A 19848-nucleotide genomic window follows, 5' to 3' on the forward strand; every position below is an offset into this window, starting at 1 on the left:
TTCCTTCCTTCCTTCCTTCCTTCCTTCCTTCCTTCCTTCCTTCTTCTCCTATCCCTTCTGACCGCATCAGTCTTTAAATCTGCTATAGGGCAAGGTTCTTAGAATCAGAGTCATCAAATACTATCCATATCATTCCAGTTATCTTCTTAAAACCCTGGGTTTGTTAAAATCCCATCCTACAAGCTGCCACTGATCTTTCAAATTCTCATCTTCAGGATAAAATTCCTTGGTCAACAGCAGTGACATCCTGGCCTCATCTGGAAGGCACAGTCAATGCTCTTGAGCCTGGCCTTTGGTGTCCCTCACACCCCAGACTCCCAGAGCACCTTCAGGTCTGGCCCAGTTCGCTTGTCCACATGGATGTTTTCCGAGGTGCAGCGCATGTGTCCCGCATGTGTCCCCCTGGACACAGCTGGGGAATGTCTGCCTTCCCATCTTCTCAGATGCTTCCACTCATTCATCCACTCTTTACTTGTTCAACAAATGCTGATTGGAAAGGCACTGTGGGCCAGACGCATGGCTCCTGGCTGCGTCCTGTACACTGTTCATCCTGTCCATTCTTCATGACCTGTTTCTTCCATGAAACTTCCTTACCTGTGCAGGATTGGCAGAACCTTCCCTCTCTGGTCTCACAGAATTCTGTTTTCACTCTAGAGCTCAGCACAGTGTTTTGGACTCAGAGTCAAACCCTCAGACAAGGTTGGGTTTTGTCAGTTATACCCTCGGGGGCCTTGAGCAAGTCAGTTTACATTGATCAGTTTCAGTTTCCCTGACTATAAAATAGAGAACTAGTTATAACCTAAGGTCACTTGTGAAATTTAAATGAGATAATATAAGCCAAGGCTCTATATTTACATAAGGAATTATTATTTCATTTCCATGTCAATATTTAAATAATGTACTTTCTTAATTTTGTTAATTAAATACTTTGAAGTTCTTTTTGATGAACTCTGTTGAATATTAAAGAGGCCTGTGCTAAAAGTAGATATATTGAGTTTGCTCTCTTTCTGGGTAGATAGATGGCTTTTGGGATTGCTCCCATGGCAGCAAAGAAACTTCTGGTGAGATCTTCACTGTGCAGGAAGGCAGTGACTCTCACTGATAGTCTTGTTTGGGCTCACTCTGTGAACAAAAGAACATTCCAAAGACTATTCTTGCTTTGCATTCTCACGGAGAACTAAAGTAGAAGGAACTATGGATTTAAGCAAAGCCTTAAAAGTGTTAGAAATTTCTCCAGTAATGTAACTTTCACTCATCAGCTAATCATGGTCGGCCATTTTCAGAAGCGGGCAAGAGCAATTACTTAACTGACCAGAGGTCAAGGGGCCCTCTGAGGACAGAGCGGCAGCAGCTTCCATGACCAGCAATGGGGGGAGCAGCCTCTCAGACTCTCACTCCCCAGCCGGACTCTGAGTGGAAGTAAGTGGGTTAAACCTAAGCATATTCCTAGTAGCCTGAGTTGGAATCTGACCAAGAATCCTTAAACCTTCCCTTAGGGCAATAAAGCTGTAAGGATCGGAAATGATTAGGCTTTGCGTTAGATCTCATCCAAAGGGGGACTGTTCCGAACAAAGGTGCTCTGAACAGGGAACCCAGCACAGGGCACCTCCTGAACCTGCAACCCAATCTGCACCGTGCCTCCATGGCCTTGGAACCTGCTCCATGCCAACCAGGGGCAGCTCAGGTGCTTACGGGATGCCAGGACTTCTGTTCAGTGAGTTAAAAACATGTTCACTGTAACTGTGTGGTTGACAATGAGAAAAAAACAAATATCAAATTGTAATACTCTACATTAATAATGAAACTCCTCTGACTAGTTTGTAAAACAACAATAATACGTCTATAAAAGCTAGAGGTGTGTGCCTGCTGTTTTGCACTTCCAGCAAATAATCTCCAATTCTCTCTCCCACACGGGAGGATCCGTTTCCAGGCACAAGGGGGGTGGAGTGTTCTTGGAGGGGGAGGGAGAGGACAGCTGGCGTGAGACTCAGAGACTGGGAACAAGGTCACAGTGTTCATCTCTGGGGACTCACAGAAGAATGGAGAATTGGCTCTTTCATCTGCAGTTTCTGCTCTGCTTTTTGCTGCCCCTGAGCCTCTGCTGTCCCCAAGTGGCCATCTGGACCTCACAGTAGGTAGCACTGAGATGTTAGTGTATAGGTAAAAGTTCTTGGATGCTTCCTGTTTACAAGGCTCCAGTGCGGATTTTTTCTACTCTCATTTATGAGACAGCCCCAGCGTGGTGGTAAAATGGGCAGGGGAGCAGCTATCACAGGCAGCCAGACTTAAGTTCAAAGCCTGGCCCCGGCAGGATGGCCGCAGGCCCTGGACTGCAATTCTGTAAGCCCAGGGCCTCTAAGCTTACTCTCTTCCTCTTGGTGGACCAGGCCATTACGCAGCTTTAACTTGTAGTTTTTCAACTTTGATTTAACTAGTAGAGATGCAGGTTTTTGTGTTCAACATATCTGAGTTCACACTCGGGTCCTGTTATTTGCATTCTAGGTGATCCTGGGTAAATATCTTAACTGCTTAAAGGCTCAACCTTCAAATGTATAAAGTGAAAGTTAAAATACCAGTCAGAAAAATACTCATAGCATTTCACACATGTTCATCCCATAAGAGGCTGAAATTGTTAATAATTTGTGGGAAAAGGTAAAATCTGAATTTTTACACTTTTTTTTTTTTTTTTTTTTTTTTTTTTTTTTTTTTTTTTTTTTTTTTTTTTTTTTTTTTTTAGTTTTTCTCTGGTACCGGGAACCGAACTCACGACCTTGTGCTTGCCAGACAGATGCTTTGCTGCTGAGCTAAATCCCCAGCCCCTTTTTACACATTTTTGACCTAAAGAAAGAGGCCTTTTTGGCCTCTCATGCCTCTACAGTTGCTGACAAAGCTGGATATGATGGCTCATGCCTGTAATCACAGCACACTGGAGGCAGATGCAGGAGGATCACTGTGAATTCGAGGTTTGACACCAGCTTGGACTACATAGTGAGTTCAAAGCCAGCCTGCACTACAAAGTGAGAGACCCTGTCTGTGTTGGTTTGGGGTTTTGCAAGTGGAACAATACAATACTGGATACATATTTTATAAGATGATTTACAATAGTTACCCAAAGAATCATATACAAAAAAGAGTGCAGGAAATCTGTCCACACACCAAAGACCAAAAAAATTCAACTGAGGGCCTGGATCCTACACCAATGTCCTGCATGAGTCCAGGTGAAGACCTAGAGCCCACAACAATGCCTCCCATGAGACCAACTGGAGGCCTAGAGCCTATGACAATATCTCATGCAGGCCTGTTTCATGGATCTGAGCTGAGAAGGCCCAAAGGTCAGCGGTGGAAGCTAGAAAGTCTGTGCTAGCAGGATGAAGGATCTGTGTTAGCAAGCTGAGGGATCTGCCCTGGAGCCAGGAAGTGACACTCAAAGTTAGAACCAGAGCTCCTCCAAAAGGTGCCACAGCTCCTCTGATGATGAGGAAAGGTGGAGTTCCCATCAGGAAAGCCAGCACGACAATCTTCTCCAGGAGACTGAGCAGTGCACCATCTTCTTCTTGGGAGCCATCAAGCGATACTCAACGTGAGGACCAGAGCTCCCCCAGAATGAGCCAAAGCCATGCTCAGTGACAACAAGGTCCCAAGCTCCTCAGACAATGAGAACAACTGAGTTCATCAGGAAAGCCAGCATGACAAGCTCCTCCAAGAGAACCAACAGCTCCTTACAGCTTCTGACAGCACCCAACAGCTTCTCCAGCTCCCAACAGCCTCACTCAGCTCCCAATAGCGAAACTTCTTCTTCTCCTGTTCTGCTTCTTATGCTGCTGGCAGCAATCCTCAGGCGGGCCTTCACACCCAGCACCACACTGACTCAGTTCAGCTGGATGTTACAAATTGACCATCAGTTGTCAATCCACAACACTGTCTCAAAAAAAAACCCCAAAACAACCCCAAAAAACCAGTTGCTGACAAGAGTAAAAGAAATGCTTTTTGGTGGCCACATAAAAATCTTCTCTTACAAATTCAGTGAAACATTTTAGCAGTATTTCCCACAATCTATTTGTTGTAATTGTATGATAATCTACACAACAATATATATAAATTCATTATTCAGTATGAAGAATAAAAGTTATTGTGGCTAGTATGAGTTAGAAGAAAATGTTTTGAAGGCTTCATGATGTTGGAAGGAATACACTAGGCATGACCAAAAATACAGTGAATGTTTAAATTAAAAATTAAAACATTACTACAGAAAAATACACATTGCCATGAATCTTTCCCAGAATATTATCCTGCCCCTCGCACTTATCTCATCATTTCTGCCACTTTCTGAGGCAGTTTTGGAAGTCCTTTTCTGTGTCTTTTCAAGGCTACCTAGACCTCCTGAACTGACTCAAAACCTTTCTGGAAATTTCTATCAAGTAAAACAGCATGGTATATCTTCATCCACCTTATTTACCAGATCTGGCACCCTGTGATGTCTAGATCTTCCCTAAAGTCAAAATGACCATCAGAAATAGATGTTCTGAATCACTCAGGACACCAAGGCAGCCATGACAGCGCAACTGAAGACTGGAAAGAGGACTCCAAAACTGCTTCAGAAAGTGGCAAAATTGATGAGATAAATATGTTGGAAGCAAGAGAGGGTATTTTGGAGGATTCATAGCAACTTAGTATGGACTAGAGTGACTTTTAAAAATGTAAGCATTCAGAGTAGGTTTTCATCATACTTCATTCTTATGAACAAACTTTCTCTGAATGAGAGAACTGTTTATCATTTTTCATTTTGCAGAGTGTATTGGTCTAGTGTTTCAGCCCCTACAGCTTTCCCCTGCCCAGGAAGTGGGCAGCAGAAACCTAATCCTGAGCAGAAGACTTAGTCTCTTAAACAGAGATGCAGGTCAGACGGAAGAACAGGGGAAAGAGAACAAAGACAAACATGTCACCTTGGAAAGGATTATCATGGCCAGAGCTGATAATAAAAGTGATTTCAAAGTCAATGCCATGGTCACATTTTGGAAGACTTTCTGAAGTGAGTGTCCCCACTGGCTGAACAAGCAGTATCAGCTCTTCAGATGTGGGTTCAATGCTCTATAAAATTTCAGGAGAAACTAGATAGGACGGTCAGAGCCCAGCCCCTGGCCTGGTGGCTCCTGTCTGTGTGATACTGAGCAGGTAGCCTGACTTGTCTGGCCTTCAGGAATGTCACTTGTAAGTGGATGGGGCAGTGCTGCCTCATGTTTCGTGGCTGACACCGTGGACTACCATGATCATCATGAGAACTAGTGGGTGTAGCCTCTGTTCGAACGGTGGTCACACTAGAGTGGGGCGCTAGCTATAAACACAGACCATGCAAGAGCAGCTAAGGACAGAGCAGACTTTTTGTAAAAAAAAAAAAATATGTTAAATAAGTGGGTTGAACCCCGGTGGCTCTGAGGACCCTGGGCCTCAGCTTCTGAGGAATGGCCCCGCAGGGGTCAGTGCTATAGGATCTGCCTCTTCCCTTTTCATCTCGGTTCACTGGGGCAGAAGCTCTGGCGCACTGAGCCTCGAAGGCGAAGCATAGGAATGAATGATAACAGGATTTCAATGCACACCAAGCCACAAAGCTTTTCACATAAAAATTTTTCCATTCCTGAAAAAGAAACAAACCATTTAAAACTTAAGCTTTTTTTGGTAAAGTCCCAAGTGGTAAATTTCTGTGATTTATTTCATCAACTTGAAAATTCATCTGGTAACAAATGAATAATAAAAACTTTAATTCTATAAGAACAGAAGAAAATTGGCCTCTTTAAAGAAAGAGCTCTATCAACTCAAATAGGAATTGTCACATGTAATTTTATCAAAATTCCCTTGTATTACATGAATGCCTTATTTTAGAATGGCAATTTTAAGACACACCAGAGAGACCGAGTTCCACAGGACTATCAGTGATTATACAACGGAAAATTGTGGGCCTGGCTCTTTCTTTTGTCTGTGGGTTGTGTCCGGGGGTTGCTGAGGGGAAGATCTACAAGCTGGGTCTTGGTCATCCTGGCATGAAGCACAGGGAGCCCTGAAGGCAGTTTGCCCTGGCGGTGCACACACTTTTATTAATGTTTCCACAGGGACGAATACACTTGGCTGCATATAACAGAATACCCAATGTAATCTCAGCCCAGGCAAGATGTTGTTTCTTTTTTCAGGTCAAAAACCCAACAAGACAAATCAAAGAAACAAAACTGAAGCTGGAAGGAAGCAATCTGTATATTAGAAATCCAAGGACTCCATGAAGTTGTAGGAGAAGTGAACTTTGACTTTTTAACATAAATTCCTGCATGTGTCTTCTATCTCAGCACCAGCTCACAGCCAGTGGCAGTTGCCGGGTCCTGGCCTTCTTATTTGAGCTCTGGATTAAATGAGAAGGACAAAAGATCCTCCCCAGTTGAAGTCCACACAGTGAAACTCTCCCCATCCCACTGGCCAAAACTCTCTAGATTCACCCACACCCACCTGTGAGGGTGGCTGGCAGCCCAGTCTTGGTGCTGAGGGCGGCACCCTGAAGCGCACAGATTGTGGCTTCTAGCGGCTCAAGGCAGAATGGTACTTCTCAGGGGCAGCTCAGGGTAGCTTTTAAAGGGCGAGTGCCTGATGCTGGGTGACAGAACCATTCCTCACGAGCTCACCATCTTTACTGGCCTCTGGCTCAGCCTCTGCCTTTCTCAGATTGTCTGTGCCTCCTCTGGAACCTGGAAACAGAAGTGCCCTTGCTCTGTGGAGCAGCCCCAGCCAGTGACCATGGTGAGCTTCTCCTGTCAGGGTGAGCGGGAAGGAGCTTTGGGACTCTGAGGGATGAATGGTCAAGCAGGAGAGAGAACACTGTGCTCTCCCTTGCAGCACCAGGAAAGTGGGCCTGTGATGCTGGGAACTGCTGGGAACCTGCCAGAGCTGGGATGGGGGCAGGGACTAGGGCTTCTCCCTGTTGGAAGAACTTGGCTGAATTTCAGCAGCAACAGAAGTCCCTCTCCTAATTTCTTCCCAACTCTCCATGTTCTCCTGTCACCACTTTCTCAAACGTGCAATTTTCTGACCCCTGACTCTCCTTGGCCTCTCCTCTTCCCTGTTGGCTGGCTTCTGCCCACTGCTTCTTGGAACTTCTCTCCTGAGGGCACAGCCCTCCCAGGCCATCACGGCCTGGGACTATACCAGGCTGCCCACCGCCTTCTTGTTTTGCTGTGTCCTTCACTTGTGTCCAGCCCAAGGTTCTGAGGTGTCTCTTCCACGCGTGTTCCAGGTTTTCTCCTCTCTAACTTTTAGGTCAGCACTGGCTTGTCTTCTGCTTCTGTCTGTTCCTCATATATTAATGCTCAACAGCATAGAACTGCTCACAGCTCCCTTTTCTTCTTTTACCACAAGATTTCTGGCAGTTTTCTTTACTTTAACCCTTTCCTTTTTAGCTTCAGATGCATACTCCCCAGCCTGTCACTCGACCTTACTCAAAATGCATTGCTAAATAACACACACCACCTCCAAGCGTCTAACTGTGCTGTAAAGCCTGGGGGTGGTCTTCCTACTGCCACCCTCCTCAGTTAGTCTCTTTTTGGTTAGGGGTGCATCAGTAGCCTCCTCACTCGCCCTTCCAACGCAAGCACACTTGTGATGAGGTCACTGACTTATTTGCCAATGTTAACTTCTTGTCCTTGGCTTGTGGTTAAACATGCATGGTTGCTCTGCTACTTTGTCTTTCTGCAGTCTTTTCCCAAATAATTTCAGCTAGGAGTGTATTGCTCTAGCTCCAAAATTTCTTTTACACAAGTTCTTCTCAGCATTTGAAGTCTAGGAAAATGTTTTAAAAACTTCCTCTCAGCTTCACACCTAGGTTCTAAAACTTTCCTTTTGGACAGTCTTGTGGTCCTTACTTACATTCTTTCACAAGTGTGATTGCAATTTCCTGAAAAACAGAAATTGTGCCTGAATCTCTCTCTCTTTCCCTCCCTCCCTCCCTCTCTTCCTTCCTTCTTTCCTCTTTCTTTCCTTCTTTTCATTTATACCTCTATACGTAGTGCCTTTTAACCTGGTTTGTATTCAATAAATATTTACTAAATGAATAAACAAAAGAAAAATGAGGCTGTGACCAGACAAATCTACCTCCTGAGCAATTGCTTTCCTTCTCCTTGGTTGACACTTTCTGTTTTCTCCATTAATAAGGCAGATGTCACTGATTAAATAATATATTCCTTTTTTTTTTTTTTGATACTGGGTCTCAAACTCACGACCCCACACTTGCTGGGCAAGAGCTGTGCCGCTGAGCTAAACCCCTGGCTTACTGATTAAATAATAAGAACGTTTTACCTTTTGTGACCTACACTAGAGATCACACAACTTTTGTGGAAGCAAATGCAATCAGGAAAAGAGAACCAGCGAAATGTTTGCATATTTGTTCCAACCACCCTTGTGCCCAAGTAAAGTCATGGCTACCTCAGAAAATGAAGGAGCTACCCAAATGAGAAGGCAATATTCTGTTTTCAGGTCGATAAAGAAGCCTTCACAAACAGGGAAAATAAGGGGCAGCAACCAACATTTTAAAATCACTTCTTAACTGATATACTTGTGTTTTGTAATTTCTTGGAAAAAGTTATTCTGACTGAGAAGCCCAAATCTCCAAATTAGAAAGTGACCAGAAATAAACGAAACAGACTTTTTCTTGGGCTATGCACCAGAGGACTGCAGCATGTACTGCTGTAAACCGGGAATGATTCTAGTGTATGAGACTGGAAGCTCAAAATTGAAAAGGACCATTTATCTTCTGGTCCACTATGACCCTCAAGCAAAGTGCTGGGTTATAAATGAAAAATGCTGGGATCCATCAATGAAAATGCTGCCCGAGGAAGTAGAGATATTCCTCTCCTGACAGTTTGTGTAGCTCAGCTCTCATCTGGCCCAAGGCTCTTTTATGTTTCTTAGTATAATGGGCCAGGACTCAGAAAACACTGGTTCAGTTTGCGGCCTTAGTCTCCGTGACATCTGGCCTCCCTCACTACCCCTCATGTACCCCGATGGTGGACGCTTGGATGCCCCAGCACCTACATCTTCTGTGAAACTCGGGGGCTACCAGAAACCATCTGAGCATTCCAGATAAATGTCACTGCAGCACCTTTTGAGTGGCAGCATCCAGGGTGGCTGGGGGGAGGGGCTGTGGCCCACTGCTTAACCTCCACAGGTGCCCTCTCCCTGTAGGCCAACTCAAATACACACATGGGCTATGCACAGACTTTGCGCTTGCTTTGCAAACACAGCTTGAAGAGAAGTCTCAGCCTTGTCAAACAGGTGGCCCCCTAAGAGCTCTGGAAGCTGACATTGCCACCTAGGCTCTCACTCTCTTGTCCTCCACTCAAACTCAATACTTAGAAGAGCAGAAAGTACTGGTCCAGCACCCCTTACTCCTAAGATACCAGCAACCATTCCCAAGAGCTACAGAGGTCTGGATTATAAAGTAGTGGGGGGAGAACTGGATAACTGCACCTAAAGAAGGTTAAGAAAGGAGGAATATAAACCATTTTTCATTATGCAAGCACAGGGGTTGTAGCAACACAGCACTGTAGGAAAAGTGCAGGAGACTTGGGTCATTTCAGCTCTGCTACTGATCAACTATATTTTGGACAATTTTTTTCCTAACTTTCAGAGCCTTAGTTTTCCCACATATTCAAGGCAAAAATAAGTCCTCCCTCCTGTGTTTGCTGTGAGGATGAGAGGCCTTCGGTAGAACATGCCCCAAATCACAGCAGCACTGACAGCAGTGATGGCAGTGACAATGACAATGATAAGGGAGGTGGTGCTCCGCCATTACCCACCTAAATGAGAATTAAGAAGACACTGACGAGCTCTGGCTTGAGGTTTAAGCTGAACACATGGAATAATTCCTCAGAGGGATGATTGACAAGTCCTGGGGATGTCTGGGATTCTCCTGTCATAGTTGCTAAAATAGGAGTCCCTTTGTCTTTTGTTAGCAATGGCTCTGGAACAATTATGGCTCAAGGTGATGAGATCAATTGGTGGACTTTCAAAGGTGCTTTTCTGCACTATTATAAGAGAGACTTTATAGTCATTTTCTCTTTTCTTTGTTCCAGGAATTGAACTCAGGATCTTGTGCTTGCCGGGCAGGTGCTGTGCCCCTGAGCTATATCCCTGGCCCTATAGTCATTCTCTCAATGGCAAAAAAGTGATACTTAGTAAAGTGGCCACGATCCTGTGCTCAGACATTGGGAACCTGAAGTTTGAAAAGTTACATTCAGAATTTCAGAATTCCGCAGTTCCCTTTTGTGTTTAGACTAAAAATCAGCTTGACCCTCAGTAGTAACCATGAAAGGATATTTTACATAAAAAATCACTTCCGTGTGAATAGAATTATTTGAAAGAGGCTCTGTGAGTGGCCACTCATCCTTGTGTCATGTACCTTCTGGGGAGATTACTTTGCAGTTTTTACCTGAGCACAAAATGTTCCGCCTGTGTTTGTTCTAGAGAGCTATGCCACCGAAATGCATTTAAGCATTCTGAACATCTGGAGCACGCAGAGATGCCTCAGGTGTGGGGAGAATGAAGCCTCAGTACGCTTCACCTCCAAGTTCTTAAGGAGGAGCCCATGTCATGCCTTCAAATACATATGAAAGCTCTGGCCTGGAAACTGGCAAATACCCACAGAAGTGTTGAGCTTGTTTTTAGAGAAAGGAGAGGGGCCCTAAAGTATCTCTACAAAAAGAGAAAAGCACCTTGAAGTACTACTCCACATTCTGGAGGCTGTGAGACAAACTTAATTTGTGTTGTGTGGGGAGACAGGAGAGCAAAATTGCTGATGATTCTGACTTAAGGTGATTCGACCTTGCTACAGGATTCAAAAGTCTAAAGATATTGTGGGGAGAGACACTTATCCATGTCACTAGGCGAAAAAGTCATGTTGTGCTTCCTGAAATGGGTTACGACGTCAGTATGACCTGGGAAGAGGAAGCTTCCGCAGTCTTGCCGTGGGAGGGGTGCGTCAGAGCACAAAGTATTTCTATTCTGTGGAGGAACTGCTTTTGGAAATTTCAAAACCTATTCGTTAGTTTTGAATTTTTTATTTGTTCATAAATGGAAGCTATGTCTAAACTTGCAAAGATATTTAGTAATGACCTTGACTAATCCATTATTTTATTTTCAAAATAATTTACTTTCCTGATACTATAGTTCAGTGTGGAAGAGAAGGTTAAAAAAAGAAGGTAAAGAGAAAAACCCATTGATATTCTTCCAGAAATGATCATTCTTGCCTCTTAACTATATTTCTTAACTTGGAGGTGCTTAAAACACACACATATTAATACATAATTAAGAGTATATTATAGATGTTTCATATATTTGTGAACTTAATTTTGTATCCGGATGATTTTTTTCACATCCTCAGATATTCTTCACTCATTTAAATGGCACTATGATCTTCCCTCAGAGGAATAAATTAAATTTTTATTTAACCTTTCATACTGGTGGACATTTAACTTATTTCCATTTCTCACTATCATTAAAAACAGATTAAAGATAGCTAAGTATATTTATCTTCTATCTTTGTTTCCTTAAGTTTCATTCTCAGAATTAAAATGATTAGGTTAAATTTGTGAAAATTTAAAGATTGAATTGGTATAAAAATCTGTTTTGTAAATTAGGAACCAAGGCCAATAAAATCTGAGATTCTCTAGAGATCAGATGGTCTAGTGCCAGAAGCGTACCCTGAAGTTCCTGTCCCAAGTTCAGAGCTGTCTGTGTCCCCTACCGCCAGCTCTAGCATTCAGTTCAGGATCCGGCAGAAGTGAAAGAAACCAGAAACTCTGTTAACCAATGTGTGCTGTATTTTCCTTCTTGGAAGAAACAAATACATAGAAGTGTGAGGCAGTCTCAGATTGTGTGTGTGTGTGTGTGTGTGTGTGTGTGTGTGTGTACATGTGTGCTAATAAAAATCCTTCCTTGACTTACAAAGAGGCTTCTTCTGGGGCAACTTGTGGTTTATCCTGATGTCTATCTAAGCAAAATATAGTTTCTGGCAGCAAAGATCTAGTTATCTTTGTTGTATTTTTGGTGGCTTCCATTTAGAGAACCGTATATGAAACTAAGGTCAGCTTACTGAGGGGGGTGAGGGGGTAGAATTTTCTGAGTTGCTTAAGATAGGGTTAACTCTAATGCTGGCTACAAATTTGAAACATTAAAATGCAATTTGTAAATTTTAAGTATATACCAAGAGGCAAATGGCCCGTCCTAAAATCATAACTGTGGCTTAATAACATGGAGAAGCTGAGAGCTTCCTGCGACTATCATGAAAAATATTTCTGTGTTTGGGAGACACTTTGTAATTTGCATATTTAGGGGCTGGGGATTTAGCTCAGTGGCAAAAGCGCCTGCCTGGCAAGCGCAAGGTCGTGAGTTCGGTTCCCGGTACCAGAGAAAAACAAAACAAAACAACAACAACAACAAAATTTGCGTATTTATTGGGCTATGGTTTAGGAGAAGACCAAGGGCAAATAGGACCCTAACTCAGGGCATGTCCATTCACTTTGTGCATCGAGTTGAAGGAGTTCTTACTTGTTTTGATATAAAAGCACATCTGTGGTCCAGTCTGCGATGGAGAACTCCCGTCCACCCCCTGCTCTCATAGGGAGAGCTGGCTTCCCCTCACTTTCAGGGCAGGCACTGGGTTTGGCTGGCTCTACTCTAGGTCCCATGAGGAACACAAAGCCCACAGGCTCACACTGCACCAGGATGGAAGAGATAATTTTTCAGTCTGTATGCCTTCTTTTTTTCCTCTTATACATCCATGGCTTCATCACTACCAGCTGTCCAGAGCTGGCCTGAACCTGAGAAACTGCGAGGAGTGTCATGTTATTTATAGATGAACCCTGAACTCTTTTGTGCTTGAGAAGATCTACAATTGTGTTATTACTGATGCATCACTGAGAGTAGACCAGATTCATGCACGTAGAATGTGTAGCCTTGAGTAAATTTCTCAATCTCTCTGAATTTCGGTTTCCTCTGTAAAATAGGAACACTAAAACTTCTAACTCACTGCATGAAGATTGCTGAGGAGCATGTGTGGCACTTGGCACTTGGTCAGTATTAGTATTTTTAGCTATTGGTATTGTGATTATTCTCCACTGGAACTTCCCCTTTTGATTTGTATCTTTCTCTCATCTTGACTACTGGGTCTCAAGCATCTTTATTTTCAAAGCATTCCCAGTCAACATTACATAGTAATGACCACTTCGTCAGTCACATTACTTGTCACTGAATGGGTTCTTACCATAACTACCAACATGTTTGCTTTTGCTTTTAAAATATCAAAACTAAAATAAATCAGCCATCTTGCTACTAGCTGATGCAAAAGCCTTCATGCTTATGCATTGTAGAAAAAAGATCTAGGACTACCTTAGAATACATGAGGCTCTAGTTTCCATCCCCAGTGATGGAAGAATGAAAAAGCAAGTCTAATAATTCCTGAGAATTTCGCTATAATCTAGAGCAGTGGTGGCGAACCTGTGGTGTGCTGCAGCGGGCTGTTTGTTGCCACTGAAAGCTCTAAAAGGTTTGCCATCACTGATCCAGAGCAAGGTCAAATCTTTTAAGTTCTATAGTCTATTTGATGAGTTGACATTTAGGAGCTATGTTAAAAGCAATACAAAATGTCTTGCTCGCTACAAATGAAAATGACTGTGAGCATAGGAGGAGGAATAAAAAAGAAAGTCTTAAGTGGCAAAAAAGAGTAGGAACTAGAGCTAACCTGTACAAGTTCAGTGAGAAGGAGCTGGTCTTAGGAAAGTGGAAATAAACCCAGATGCATGGAATGTTTGTGATGTGAGATGACTAGAGAATGGATTTTTATGCAAGTTGGGGAACCAAGGTATGTGGATGGAGAAGTCTGTGCTACCAAAGGGGTATTTTTATCTGATGTAAAGCTATTTCCAAATTATCAGGTACAAGAAATACCATTACAATAAAAAAATGAGTTAGCCTGTGGCAGAGTATTATTTAGTAGCACAACAAAGTAAGTATTATCCTTGAGAGAGTGGTAAGGTCAAGGCTGATACCAGTGGGAAGAGAGGATTCTGGGTCAACTCATCAAAAACGAAGTATACCCCTCTAGTGGTAGTCAGAGACAACTGCAGGCACACGCCCCTGACTGAAGATGTTCCATTGAAGTGTCCTTTCAGTCTGGCTAAAGCTGACCATGTGCTGGGGAACTCAGAAATGCAAAGAGCTGATTCCTGTCGTAGGGCATTTTATAGGGTGAGAGTGACAGATACAGGTAATTTCATGTCAATTTCCAATATGATTTCTCTGGGAGAATTCCATGGAAACAGTGAAGTAAATCTGTGTTTGCTTCAGGCTCAGGTTCCTTTCTAAGCTTCAGCACCTGTACTACAAAGACTCATGACCTTCACCCCCATTCCTATCAGCCCTAACTTGAAATAGCTCGGGTTGACCCTTGCATCACTTACAACTAAACCACCAGTGAGATCCTAAGCTTTTGGTTTCCGGTCTTTGGTCATGAGTTCCCCTACTTCCTCCAGCAGTGATGTTACCCCTCCGAAACATCTTTCCACACAGGATGATGACCTCATGTACTAGCTGAACTGTGTCCTCTCTTTCCTCAGAATTCATACATTGAGTCCTAACCCCCAATTCCTTATAATAGGACTGTGTCCAGGGGTAGAATGTTTAACTAGGTAATGAAGGTAAAATGTGCTAGTACGGATGGGCCTCGGTCTTTATAAATTAGAGGTGGTGGTGATGCAGATAACACACAGACTGAGAGGTGGTCATACAAAGACATAGAGAGAAGATGGCCATCTGAAATCCAAGGGGATGGGCCTCTGAAGAAACCACTTTACTGACACTTTGACCTCGGACTTTGGGCTTCTAAAACTCTGGGAAAATAAGTTTCTGTTGTCCATGTGGGTCCAGGCTGTGGTAATTTGCTACAGCAGTCTTCTCTAACATGCATTCCCCAAGGCGGTGGCAGCTTCCTTCCCTGCCCCGTCCAGCCCACAGCTTGTGTCTTCTGAACTTGCCAGCACCTCCTTGCAGGTTCTAGGTGTGTCATTTGGCAATACGCCCTGCTAATCCTCCTCTAGGATAATCAGTCCCATGATCTCATGATAATTACTGCTGCCACAGCCAGACTGCATAGGATCATAGCCCTTAGATCCATGAAGTGAAGCCAGTTCTGTGCCCCCAACACTTTCCTCTGTCCTGGCCAGTTGACAATATGTACAGCTTCTTTGCTACTCTAATCCTGCATGGCTCACCATAACCAGTGCTGGCTGCCCTGCTCTTTGACTCCATGATTGACCCTGCTCTTGACTTTGTTGGAGAGCCAAACTTGACTTCTTCACTCATTCACAAACGCACCCTCCCTGCAACTACCAGCACTGCACTTGCTCCAGGCAGAGGAGAGTCTTCCTTCCCCTCTGCACTTGATCCCTGAACATCACATGTGAAGCCAAGGACTGGAGGTGTGGCTGAGTGCTAGAGCTGCTGATATCATGCAACACTCTGGGTTCCAGCCTCAGCCCTGCAAACATAAGAAATAGAGCAAGAGAAGGGAAGCCATGGACTGTGGTTAACTTTATTATGACTCATTCAGGAATGCAGTGCATCCTGATCATCACAGTTGTGTTAATAGAAACAACTGGAAATAACCTTGCCCTGGAACCAGCGCTGCATCTCATTTTAGGCTTTTTATCATGTTTGGTTATAGAAAGGTTCAGTAGAGTACCCAGAGAAAAATTAATAACTAATAACAAAATTAGAATCATATAAGACTCCCTGCCCTTCTAAGTTTGAAAAGAAAGAGGAAATTAGTGCATGTAATATTGAACTGTAACAGCTTTAGTTCTGGCCGCTTTTATTCAAGTATTGACATCTTTTGCAGCTGGTAAAATCAGTGCATTAACATTTAAACTTTAAGGCTGAAAGTAAATCCATATTTTGTGCTAGAATATTAGGCCACAACCTCCAGTACTCCATATAAGTTAGGAAAGCAAAAGACAGTCATAAATATTTAAAACCTCAAAAATTCCTCTTAAAAAATATTCAGCATAAGAGACCAGGATACTTCCAACATCTACAATGTGAACCTTGACTTGTAGTCAACAGGAAGGGATCAGCTAGAACTCACAGAATAAGTTAGAATTTTTAAACAGGTTCATTGTTCTTTTGGTGAGGGTAGCCTTCCCTTCCATCAGATGGAAAACCTCATCTCAGCCTTAGATGTAGAGGTCATGACAAAGAACTGCAGCCAGGACAAATGAAAGTGATATTTTAAATTCATTGTGGTCAGAGACATTTTCAGGGTTTTAAAAAATTGGAATAGTTTAAAAGAGAACTCAACTGATGATTTAATAAGTGGTTACTGCAATGCCTATCCTGTTTCTCTATAGGTTCCTTCCAACATATGTGCTGTGGACCTTGACCTGTAGTGACACAAAGGAATAAGCCACGGGAAGAAACACATAAGGCAAAGACCAAAGGCAGTGTACAAAGGAATAACAAAATCAAACAGTCAATGGATGAAATCATTGTCACAGGAATGAGTGTTGTGTTCAGTTTTAAAGGGGCATCACTATTGAGAAGAATAACCCGCATAATTTTACGGAGAATGTCATTAGGGACAATAGCTAAGTTTTGCATCTCACCTAATGGTTTACAATTCACTCTCACATGTGTTGTTATTGTAAAGAATGGCTTCCACTAGCTGGTGGAGCTGGTTTTAAAGGAAGTGGGAAGGGCATAATATCCAGAATGTACAAGGAACTCAACAGCAAAACAAAACAAAACACACCAAATAACCTGATTAAAAACAAGCAATAAACCTAAATAGGTGGTTCTCAAGAGTAGAACTACAAATGGCCAGTAGGCACGTGAGAAAGTTCTCGATATCGTTAATCAGCAGAGAAATGCAAAGCAGAGCCAAGTGATATCACCTCACTTCAGTGAGAATGGCTCTTATCCAAAAGGTGAGCTGATTGAGGCTGTGGAGGGAAGGGACCCCTTGCACACTGTTGGTAAAGGTGTAAATCAGCACAGCTATTATGGAAATCAGTATGAAAGCTCTTCGAAAAAATAGGAAGAGTGTGTAGTCCAGCAACTCCATAACTAGTTAGAGCACCAAAGGAGATGAAATCAGTGCAGAAACCTCTGCACTCCAATTCCTTGCCACACTACACTACTCACTTCCAAGGAATGAAGTCACCAAGTATCCATCCACTGATAAGTGGATAACAAGAACACAGTATAAATACACAATGGAATACTGTTCAGCCCTAACAACGGTCAAAATACTGTCACTAGTGACAAGATGGACGTTACAGGACATTACGTTAAGTGAAAGAAGTCAGGCAGAGAAAGACAAGTACTGCATAATCGCATCCATTTGGGGAAGTTAAAAAGTCAATCTCATGGAAGTTAAGAGTCAGATAGTGATTATCAGAGCCGGGAATGGCTTTTGGGGGAAAACATAGTCAATAGGTAATAAGTTGTATAACTGTACAGCATGGCAGTTACAGATAATGTACTATACAGTTCAAAAAAGCTGGAAGAAAGAACTTCCAATGTTCTCACCACATAGAAATGATAAATGTCTGAGGGGTTGCTGTGCTTACCTGTATTTGAATACTATACAACGTATACATGGATCAACACATCGTATGGTACCCCTTAAATAGGTGTAGTTATTATCATTATTGTGTGTCATTAAAAATAAAATATTTTGAAAAACTAAATACAAGAGGTGAATCTTGAAAAAACTGTATGCAACTTTAAATTTATTCAGAGTTTTGAGTAGAATCAAGATAATTTATGAAGTGAATCTAGCCTTTGATTTTATAACAAACTATATAATAATTTTTATATTTTAGAAATATCACTTTTCTTTGTTATCATGATCAGAATTGTAAAATTTTGTGTAAATTAGTTTTGAATAAACCATATGTGCTTAATTTATCTAGGTTTCAAAAAAATAGCATGAATGTTGTTGACTTAGGGAGATTCACAACTAGAAGGAGCTTATTTTTTATTTGTAAATCATAGTATCTTGTTCCATGTCTCACAGCAGCGGCCATGATGCACACAGCTTGGAAGAAGTTCAGAGCGTGGCTCAGACGGGGTATTAACGGCGCGGGTTAACTGGAGGCCTCTGGGGCTTTTCTGAGTCAGTCAAGTAGACCTTTAAAAAATGGACAGGATTTTCACATTTCATAAACAAACTGTAAAAAGGCCTCATTGAAATAGGGAATAAAAATTCTTATAAGTAGTCATAAAATTTAGTCATAACAATGGCCAAGTGCTTCTTCTGTTAGAAAGGCAGACATTGGAGTGGACTGCACTTTGTGCTTTATAAGCTAACAGAAACAGTGGCTTCTGGACAGTGCTGACATTTAGGGCCCCTCTGTCGGGAAGGCCCTCGGCCCACACGGCATCGTTATGCCGGCTGTCCCAGCGAGGCAGAATCTGCTTAGGAGAAGCTGTAACTTCAACTGTTAGAAAACCGAATCAGATCTTCTTTGAGATGAAAAAATGTGGACATTTTAACATGAATCTAATTTTCTTAGTATTCCTCTTTTAGATTTCTTAAAATTCAGTAAAATACATTATGGTGGACTAGTTTTCCTACAAACTACCAAAGAAAAGAAAAATATTGTGTCAGATATGGAATTTCATCTGATTTTGTACGCATTCAGCCAGACACTAGATAGTAATAAGTAGATGATGCTTAATTCAGAAAAGAATATTTTACAGTGACATGCTTGGTAAACGTATCCCCTACCAGCACAGATGGCATAAAAATGCTTAGTGATTCTTTTTTCAGACTTCATGTCATGCTGTGGGAAGATATGGCTGAAATAAATACATTTTATTTTGCTTTGTGACATTTTTCCATATGATTTAATTATAGAGAAGGGCACATAAGAGAGCTTCACTATTAAGTGGGATCCATTATATGCTTAAGAGCAAATTCAAAGCTTTTGTTGAGCACATTTTTAGAAAATAAATTGTGCACACCATGTAAATAATATGACATTTGGTTGCAGTCAATTTGGTTTATGTGTTTTGCCCAAAGGAACAGGTGATTCAAAGTTTAATCTGCCCCTCGCCTGCTTATTCTTAATAACTTGGCACAGTAAGCAGTTCCTGGGTATCAATATACCAATTAACAAAATAATTCTTTCACGGCTGTCGAAATAAAGGGCTGATTCTCATCTGCATATTTTATTGTGCAGGGCAATGAACACACAGAACAGTCACAGAGGAGAGCAGGGAAAGAAGACAGAGTCAGTGGTATCCGTGCAGATGCAGAGAAACAAGCACAAAAACCTCTTACAAGCGCTGAGCCCTGTGTAGTGCTGCCCAGAGACGGGCTCCAACCACCACAGCCAAGGCACCAAATGTCCAGGTCACTCCAAACACTGCATCTTACGTTCAGTTTGTGCCTGGATAGAATAACGGAGCTTATTGGTAAAGCCTGGGTAAATGTCACGTAAGAAACTGTATTTGAGTCATAAAGCCTTTCCCATACATTGTAAATTTATGTGTTTGTAACAAAACAAAAAAGCTAATAGAGCTGCTGTAGATGCAGGGATGCCTTTCCTTCATCCTTCCTCATCTTCATCTCTGTTGTCCATGGTCGGCTTCCCAGGCCTCTTATCCAGCCCACTGGAGCTGTCTCTGCAAGGCTGCTTTTGTCTTGAGTCCTTGCTATCCACTGGCTCTGTCCCTCCAGGTATCTTCCTGAAGGCTGGACAGGGTGAGGCTTGCAGGTCTGAATTCTGAACTCCATCCTGGCTGGCCCGGCCGGCCTGG

At 42.5% G+C, this 19848-nt stretch overlaps 1 protein-coding gene across 2 annotated transcripts in view; it reads right to left on the reverse strand.

The window, feature by feature from the left end:
• The window catches only part of Pacrg (PARK2 co-regulated), a 511308-nt gene that overhangs the window by 117052 nt on the left and 374408 nt on the right, over positions 1-19848 (reverse strand). The window contains exon 5 of one of the 2 annotated variants that reach the window (XM_005390692.2): positions 18060-18214. The exons of the other annotated variant lie outside the window; for it this stretch is intronic. Coding sequence (XP_005390749.1) covers positions 18201-18214 — 14 coding nt within the window. The 3' untranslated portion in view covers positions 18060-18200. Of the gene's footprint in view, positions 1-18059; positions 18215-19848 lie in introns of those variants that run through there. 2 annotated transcript variants of the gene reach the window in all.

The sequence above is a fragment of the Chinchilla lanigera genome, unplaced genomic scaffold, assembly GCF_000276665.1.
Source record: "Chinchilla lanigera isolate Chin_1 unplaced genomic scaffold, ChiLan1.0 scaffold00038, whole genome shotgun sequence".
Taxonomy (NCBI): domain Eukaryota; kingdom Metazoa; phylum Chordata; class Mammalia; order Rodentia; family Chinchillidae; genus Chinchilla; species Chinchilla lanigera.